Here is a 9,009-nt window from a genome sequence, read left to right on the forward strand (position 1 = left end):
AGCTTCGACTGGGAGCCACCATAGGCCGAGACCCATTTGTTCCCGAAGACGCCGTCAGCCGCAGAGCTCTCCGCCGGCGACTCCCTTCGTCCCCGCGACCCTCTCGACCACCGGGAGGATCGTCCTAATGCAGTGAACCTGTTCCCGCCGTCGGAGCCCCGCGAGGAGCCACCAATCGCTGGCGTTGATCGCCGGAGCTCCGCCTCCGCTCGGACAAAGGAGGAAGGAGGCGCGGGCGACTGGTTAAACCTGACCAGTGGGCCCAAGGGACCCACTGTCAGTGACCCAGCGATGAACCGCGCTGGTTTAAGTGAAGACGTAAAAGCAGAAGTATGCCTTCTCTGCCTCGAAAACGTATTACTCCCCGAACCATTTTCTTTTTCTAATTTTTATTAAAAACAGATTTTGACTAAACTTTGACTGGCTATAACTTTTTAAATATAAGTCCAATTGACTTGATTCCTTTTCTCTTGTTTCTCAAATTTTGCCTAGTTTTTTTTCATATTTATTTGAAAATTTTCCAAGCAACTTTTTAATACTGTTTTGAAACTATGTGTTAATTTAAATTTTCTTAGATAGGATTTTTGGAGAGAGAAGGCAACTTTCAAAAAGTGCACCACACTTGCATACTCTTGAAGGCAAGCATTCCGAACCCTGGCATAATATTGTTGTGTGTTGTTTGATGCAGTTACAACACCACCTTAACTCGGAATATTCGTTATTTTATGTGATGATATGATCATACTCATGAGTGCATATTGATGATTCCGTGCTGTTGGAATTTGATATGGTTGTGATAGTAATCACCCTCGCATGCCTTTCATGCCTACCGGAAGGAATCCGAGAAAGTCTCTATCTTGGGTAGACACGAGCTTGTCTCTAGTTCTTCGTCGAGACGGTTGTGTCCGGTAAGGTATGGTGAGGTATGATGAGTGGTGATTCTGTCTGATTGGTGTGAAATATATTTCTTATGCTTATCATGCAGGAAATGCTTTAACCTCCTGAGTCGATCATAGATCGAGTCTTGTTCCAGTAACCCCCATACTTGTTTCGTACTACCACTCGTCCCTGCCATAGGTAGGGTACGATTCAGTAAGTTGTCAACCCCTTCCTAGCACACACCGTACAGAGAGGCCATGGTGGAAGATACCGGCTGCATTCGGTAGGCATGCCACCTGGTCCGGGGGCATGGTGTTTCCGGTTGGAGCCGAGGGGGTAGCTCCCCTAGTTTGCGCGCGTGATAAATTTTGTGATCCCATGCTATTTGAGGTTGTAGCCTCCCCACTTAAAGTTTCACTTAACGAGTGTCATGGGTGATTTCCATACACTGGTAAGTTAGGCTGGTGTGTGCGGTCAGGAGTGTTTTCAATTAAAAGACCGTAGACGGAATTAGCCCCGATGGACTAAAGGAATCCGTTGCTCGTGGGTAAAGAGTACACCCTCTGCAGAGATTATATCTATTCGAATAGACGGGTCCATGGTTAAGGACTACAGTCTGGGATGGGTCAAGTGCCGGTCTTAGTGTCGGTCTTCGGAGGAAAAATTGCTAAACCAGAACATGGATCATGACTTGTGACTCATGATGGTTATGATTACTATTATTATGAACTAACCATTTACATCATTGAATTATTGAGTATCCCTGGAACGGTTCTACCTCCTGGATATTCACTGTGATTACTCTCATATAAGCCCTTTATGTGGTGTCGCGGAGACGCCCGACTGTGGCATGCTTGTTATTCATTTACTTTATAAGCCCTTTATGTGGTGTCGCTGAGACGCCCGAGTATGGCATGCTTGTTATTTAATTACTCTATAAGCCCTTTATGTGGTGTCGCACAGACGCCCGACTGTGACATGTTTGCTTCTTATTTCTTTTATAAGCCCTTTATGAGACGTCGCTTAGACGCCCGACTGAGGCATGCTTTATATTATTATCCTTTCGAGGTGTCGCTTCGGACACCCGATCGGTGCATTCTACTTCTACTCCCTTATTACATATTCATGTTGTATAATGAATAGCCCGCTTGCGTGCATCATGGACGTTTATTTTGTGATTGACGTATGATCATAGAATAATTCAGGGCATGATCATCATTTGTTATATTATACCCGTGTTCATAATGTTTGCGAGTACATTCAAAGTACTCACGGGCTTGTCCCTGGCTATTGTCTTGGCCAGATTTTTTGCGTGAAGAGGAGCGTTGCGATGACAGCCCCAGAACCTACGCAATGGTGATAGCAGCATCGCGAAGATAGAAGTTATCCAGGTCAGCTGTTCCTGTGGGAAGTGGAGTCCCATAGACGCTGATGAACCGCAAACCGCTTCCGCCATCAACCACTAGAAATCATTTGTTGTACTCATAGGCCAGAATGGTCTTGGACTACATATTTTATATTTTGCTTGGAATTTCTGTATCGAGTTGGTGCCTCATCAGCTAACAATAATCCTGGGGCTGGTGAGCACAAGGGCCATTTACTGAGAAATTAGTATCCTGAAACCCGGTCCTGACAACATGTGATGTTACAGTAACTAGCTAAGTTACTATAACTATATCTCTCCTCATTAATTTATTGCCACATAAGCAAATTTGCTGAGTTGGACTCGATGTTACTGCTGAAGTTAGTAGCACTATGCCCTATCCGTAGTCTTATTCCTGTGTCTTTTGAATCTTGCGAATCAGAGGGGCCCTGATGATTTTGGTAAGGCAAAGATAGGCTAATGATTTGGGTAACGCGCCCAACGCCGAGCTGGCACGTGCCTCGGTTGCTCAGCCAACCCAAACGAAAACCCCTCCCTCGATCCCATCGAAACCCTCACCACCTCCGCTCGGCCTGTTTGTTCACCTCCCTCCCCCACCCCCACCGCAGCACAATCCTCGCAGCCGCACTCCGCCCCTCGTGCTCTCCGCCTCAGATCCCCAGCCCCCGTCCGGCGCCCTCGCCGCATTCCCATTTCCCCGAGGTAAGGAGCTTCTCCACGACGCCGAATCCAACAGCTCGAGGGTTCGTGCCCTCCCATTTTCTCTAAATTTGCGAGGCGGCGCTTCCCCATCGGGGCCGGATTTGGAATACTTACTATTTTTGCGCGTAGCGCTCCTGGCCAGAATGGGGGGAGACTGGGTTTCGAGTCTCTGTCGAGATTCTTTTACCAGGCACGCAGGAACAAGTAGACGTTGCCATCCTAGCAGAAAATTTGAAATTATGCACCATTGACCTTGAGATTACCGAAGTTCCCACGCCTCACGGTGCTGAGACAACTGGACTGTGGGTCTACTTAGGATTCACGATTCAACAAAACTCTCACCACAAGTTTGTTCCCCAGATGCTCTGTCTATAACTATCAGTTCAAGTGTGACATTATCTTTCACTTGTTCTGGTTGCAGTCCATATAAACTACGATGGGTGCATCTGCAGCTACCGGTATGCAGATGGTGGCGGCGCGCCCTTGCATCCCAGCTTGCCAGCGAATGCTTGGGTCGAGATCTGGAGTTTCTGCATTCGGAAGGGCGCTCAGCACCAGAACTGGCTTTGCAAGCTGTGTTAAAACTGCGTCATCTGGATCGCTCATTTCTGTAAGCCGCAAGAGGTTTGCTGTCAGGGCGATGTCTCAGGGAGCTGTCCAAGGACTCCCCATTGATCTCAGAGGTGACAATTTGACAAATGGCTATTGCTGTATTTTGTGTTAATGTATCTTCCTTAATTGTTTGTTCCTGCAATGTTGGTGCCACTGTGTTTATTACGCAGCACTACTATATGCTTCAGTTAGTGGTTCTGCAATAACACTTTAAATTTGTCATGTGTCTATGCAATATTATACAACTGAGCAAGATCCAGTTCAAATGTAGGTGAAAAATGTGTACCGCGTGTTGCCCTTAGAACCACTATAATTATATTTTCCGCTCAAAAGTGCACTAGAATTATATTATATAAAATGCTTTTGTCTCCCTCCAGAACTGCAGAAGTTCAATCAATATTGCTTCAGCTAAGGTGGCCTGCTGGGAACTTGAGTTAACACTGATCTCACAGGACTTCCAAATTTAGTATTATGTGCAAGAAAATATGAAAAAGGAATGCTGAGATATTTCAAATGAAGTCCTACTGAATCTAAAGACAAAACACTTAAGTGGGATGACACTAGGAAGCAACTCAGCATATCTCAAACATGAAGATTAAAACATACCATTCAAAACTCTTTAGCTACAATGTCACATAGATACAGTCTGAATTAAGCTTTGCTTGACCTGACTTCCAAATATTCTGTCAAAGAGAACATTTAAACAAAGTAGATGATGCCATCAAACCTTTCTTTGCCACATTGAGCCTAGTTATTGTAAGTCCCAAGCCCTTACATTACTCTAGTGGTGCTGCCTTGGTCATGGGTATGATTGCCGGATTTGTGAACAAGATGGGCACAACCTTGTTGTCTATGTTTTCTCAACATAACCGGTCCCAAGCCCGGGTAAAGGAGGAGGGTTGCGATAGGCTTGGCAAGCCAGCGTCAAAACTTAGCTACTCTTATGGAGATGAAATCCAAGAGTGCCACAAAAGCTAAAAGGCAGGTTCTATAGGGCGATTCGACCCGCAATGTTGTATGGTGCTGAATGTTGGCCGACTAAAAGGCGTCATGTTCAACAGTTATGTGTAGTGGAGATGCGCATGTTGAGATGGATGTGTGGCCACACAAGGAAGGACCGGGTCCGGAATGATGATATACGGGATAGAGTTGGGGTAGCACCGATTGAAGAGAAGCTTGTCCAATATCGTCTGAGATGGTTTGGGCATATTCAGCGCAGGCCACCAGTGCATAGCGGATGGCTAAAGCGTGCTGATAATGTCAAGAGAGGTCGGGGTAGACCGAACTTGACATGGGAGGAGTCCGTAAAGAGAGACCTGAAGGACTAGAGTATCACCAAAGAACTAGCCATGGACAGGGGTGCGTGGAAGCTTGCCATCCATGTGCCAGAACCATGAGTTGGTGGCGAGATCTTTATGGGCTTCAGCTCTAGCCTACCCCAACTTGTTTGGGACTAAAGGCGTTGTTGTTGTTGTTGTATGGGCACAACCTTGCAATGAAGCAGCTTCATGCTTTCCCTTCAGAATATTTTTCAGGTCTCTAATTTGCACTACTGTTTCATCGAGTGTCCTTTTTCATTGTGTGGTCCCCATGTCTGTCTAGAGGTGTTCATTTTGACTATTTGGTCCTTCTGTTCCACTTTTGAGTGACTCACTAATGAGCTCATGAGAATGCTTATATGGATAACATAGTAGTCTAGTCGTAGACATTATTTACATACATGCATTGGCCTGCCTGAAATTATGATTAAAACACTTTGGAGAGCTAGTCGCAGGGACCTGGTCTCCAACTTAATGCTTTCTTGTTTGTGTGGATCTAGCCCAAAGGGCAGTCACCTCTCTTATGTTCTATGCCTAGTAGCAAACTTAATGACAGGGATGCCATTGTACCATCTTTGCTGTTTAGTTCGCAAAAAAAGAAACCAAATTACTTTAAGTTTGCATTGGATTGGGTTGAGTTGTATAGATTCTACTGCGTACAATGCGATGAGAAATTCAACATTGGATTCTTTTTGTTAGTTGCAAGAATATGTGTCTTATTACTATTGAGGTAAGTTGATTAGGCTAATTTCTTTATTAGCCCTTCACGTCCAGCTTTTTGAGTTATGCAATTTCAGAGCCATAAAACCAACACAACTGATTTTTTAGGATATGATCTGACCTAAGTTCTGTAAATTGACTAGTTCATGTGTCATTGTTTCAGGTAAAAGAGCATTTATTGCTGGAATCGCTGATGATAATGGTTATGGCTGGGCAATAGCCAAGGCTCTTGCTGCAGCTGGTGCTGAAATTCTTGTTGGTACATGGGTGCCTGTAAGTTGATCTCTTTCATGGTTCTAGAAAAAAGTTGGCCTCTTTCATGAAATTTATTCATTTATTGTAATGGATTTTCTGTTGAACAATCTTACAGACCATCTGCATTTGCAGGCACTGAACATATTCGAGACAAGCTTGAGACGTGGAAAGTTTGACGAATCACGGAAGTATGCTCATCTACTTCTTCTACCCTAATTTTGTTTGTCCACTTCAGTGTTCCTTGCTGGATCTGTTATCCTATGTCTGGTGTTTGACAATCACTTGATGCAGGCTGCCTGATGGATCCCTTATGGAGATTACTAAAGTGTATCCACTGGATGCAGTTTTTGACTCCCTGGAGGATGTTCCTGAAGATGTAATGCTCATAAGTCATCATTTGGGATATCTCCTTGTCCCTTACAATTTTGGCTGTATTGACTCTTTTCTTTTGCGGGTGTAGGTTAAAGCAAATAAGAGGTACGCAGGCTCCTCAAAATGGACTGTGAAGGTAAGTTACGGCATGCATCTTAAACTCATACTGGCGATCTACTGAACACTATGCTGCATAAATCTTCTTATCGAAGGCCTAATTCGTGCATACTTTCATCTGATAGGAAGTTGCTGAAACTGTGAAGGATGATTTCGGCAGCATTGATATCCTTGTGCATTCTCTTGCCAATGGTCCTGAGGTGAAGCCTCTCATGCACATAGAAACATACCCATGCATGCCATCGCCATGACCATCGTCTCACCTTTATTGGTAGCATTTATTTTTTAGTTAACCTCCATTTCACTTAAAAGGTAACAAAGCCCTTGCTGGAGACATCAAGAAGTGGCTATCTTGCTGCAGTTTCAGCATCTAGTTACTCGTTCATCTCTTTACTTCAGCACTTCCTTCCCATCATGAATCCAGGTAATAGTCCCAACCAACATGCTTTGCCTGTTCTTTTCTTGTTTTGATGGTGTTTTCTTTTGTTGTTGTGCTACCATCTGAATTCTATTTGGCAAGCTTACCGGTATTTATCTAGTACACTTTTTGATTGGGTTGACTGTTGGATACAGATGTCAATGTGAATCTGCATGATGCTTTTTATGAATGATATTCCCTGCTAAGTTACCACCTGTAAATAAGGGGTACAGAACATGGAATTTTCCAGAAACAATGATAAGGCAGCAATATATTTGGTTGTATCAAGAACATGCCATACAAACGATGTAATGGGTCAACCTGTCTAGTGTTTATTTCGTATCATATTCTGGGTGACTCCATTAAACGAATAGGATGGGCTTGCTTAAAAGTATTATCACATTTCTGTAGCTGTGTGGCATATGCATTGCTGTGGTGAATAGTGATAGTCTATCAAACAGGCCTATGGTTAGCTTGTTCAGTGGACATTATTTCTGTTGGTCAGATGGAAACTATTTGTTCTGACTATGTTTTTTTTCTTCATATTTAAAGAAAGGTGACCCGGCTTACTGTATTTTGTAATTTCAATATTTAATAGGAGGTGCTAGTATCTCTTTGACCTACATTGCTTCGGAAAGGACAATCCCTGGGTAAATCTTCTTCTAATGATTTCACGGCTATGAAGTGAATTATTTGTACTTATGATCTGTTTGGTGGTTGCTTTGTAGCTATGGTGGTGGCATGAGTTCAGCAAAGGCAGCACTTGAAAGTGATACAAGAGTATGTGCTTCTCCGTGGCATGACTCACTATGATGTCCAGCAGTGCTTTGTTTTGTGTATATTGATTTCAAAGACATCTTTCTATGTAGGTTCTTGCTTTTGAAGCAGGCCGAAAGGGCAAAATCAGAGTGAACACTATATCAGCAGGTATCTTCTTTGTAAAGAAAGTAAACAAGTTCCTCTTTTCAGGAAATCTTTTGGCATAAAGTTTACGTTAGAAAACATCATCTGTGTACTAAATTAACAGATATAGTTTTCTATTGCATCTAGCTTTAACAACTCAGCAGCAGTTCCATTATGCCTGTGCTTTCAGTATCATCATCATTCATGCATTGAATTTATCCTTTCTTATTTCCTTAGGTCCATTGGGGAGCAGAGCTGCAAAGGCTATTGGATTCATCGAGAAGATGATCGAGTACTCTTATGTTAACGCACCATTGCAGAAGGAACTCTTGGCAGGTTAACATTGTCGCTTTCCCCTCTTGCCACTACTTTCTCCGTCACTCTTGGTGCACCCCTTTCTTGTATAAGTGATTTATAAACCGTCGCATGTTCAACAGAGGAAGTGGGGAACGCAGCAGCATTCTTGGTGTCTCCGTTGGCATCTGCAATCACTGGTTCAACTGTTTATGTCGACAATGGACTCAACACGATGGCGCTCGCGGTTGACAGTCCTACTTTGTCTACATAAGCATTCTCCTGAATGGGGTGTAGTGAGTTCGAGTGTTCTGTCACTGGTCCTCTCCAAAACTAGGATGTTCGTGTAGTTTGAGATGAATTTGTGAGAGAGATGGTAGTAGCTTGAGGATAGAAAGTTGCTGAAGCATGGATGATTGTGTGCCGTGCTTTGGCTACTCCGGACTACAAGTTGTCATGAAGAAATAGAAGTTCGATAGCGCAGTACATTGGTCTGTCATATCATGTTGTGCCTTGGATTTGGAAGGAGACAAAAGAAGAAAGTGAAATTGAATAAAAATATTGCAATTTGGCGATTATATCTATTTTGCATCGTTTTAAAACTAAAATAGCTTGGGGCCTCTTTGATTTAAAAGATCCCATTTTTTTGGTGACTCTGCTAGCTGCCTGCTTTGCAACGCCGCCACCTCCCACGTCACCCGCCACCGTCGTCTTGCCGCTGAGGAACCGACAGCTTCCCACCCCCGCTCCCCCACGACGCGACCGCGACCAAAAAGCCGCCTCGCCGCCCCGGCCAGATCCTCACCGGCATGCTCGGACAGCTAGCTGGTCCGTGCGCGCAGCGACTCCCTTCGTCGGTCGTCGACGCTCGCAAGCTGTTCGACAGTTTGCCAAGGTACAAAATGGACTCCATCGACGAGTTTTTTTCCGACATTTTTCTTCGCGACTCCGACGATTCGTCGTCCGATGACGAGGATATATTGGCTATCGTGTTGGTCCATCACCACCTCAATAGCCAGCGGCCGTTGTCGCGT

General features: G+C 44.3%; 1 protein-coding gene across 1 annotated transcript; it reads left to right on the forward strand.

The window, feature by feature from the left end:
- The first annotated feature begins 2,813 nt into the window (after window positions 1–2,813).
- LOC119301183 (enoyl-[acyl-carrier-protein] reductase [NADH] 2, chloroplastic-like) lies at window positions 2,814–8,553 on the forward strand. Its single transcript, XM_037578099.1, has 13 exons — window positions 2,814–2,965; window positions 3,387–3,648; window positions 5,780–5,889; window positions 6,004–6,059; window positions 6,163–6,247; window positions 6,332–6,379; window positions 6,486–6,560; window positions 6,673–6,784; window positions 7,377–7,428; window positions 7,507–7,558; window positions 7,648–7,705; window positions 7,919–8,017; window positions 8,119–8,553. The coding sequence occupies exons 2-13, from the start codon at window positions 3,402–3,404 to the stop codon at window positions 8,247–8,249; spliced, it is 1,125 nt and encodes a 374-aa protein (XP_037433996.1). The 5' UTR covers window positions 2,814–2,965; window positions 3,387–3,401; the 3' UTR covers window positions 8,250–8,553.
- The last annotated feature ends 456 nt before the right edge of the window (window positions 8,554–9,009 follow it).

This window comes from Triticum dicoccoides, chromosome 5A, assembly GCF_002162155.2.
Source record: "Triticum dicoccoides isolate Atlit2015 ecotype Zavitan chromosome 5A, WEW_v2.0, whole genome shotgun sequence".
Lineage (NCBI taxonomy): Eukaryota > Viridiplantae > Streptophyta > Magnoliopsida > Poales > Poaceae > Triticum > Triticum dicoccoides.

Bases quoted from the DNA above. Each gene is read 5' to 3' on its own strand.
- LOC119301183 (XM_037578099.1), top strand. From the start codon at position 3,402: ATGGGTGCATCTGCAGCTACCGGTATGCAGATGGTGGCGGCGCGCCCT. The intron at 6,380-6,485 runs GTAAGTTACGGC...TTCATCTGATAG, and splicing joins CCTCAAAATGGACTGTGAAG to GAAGTTGCTGAAACTGTGAA. The intron at 7,559-7,647 runs GTATGTGCTTCT...CTTTCTATGTAG, and splicing joins CACTTGAAAGTGATACAAGA to GTTCTTGCTTTTGAAGCAGG.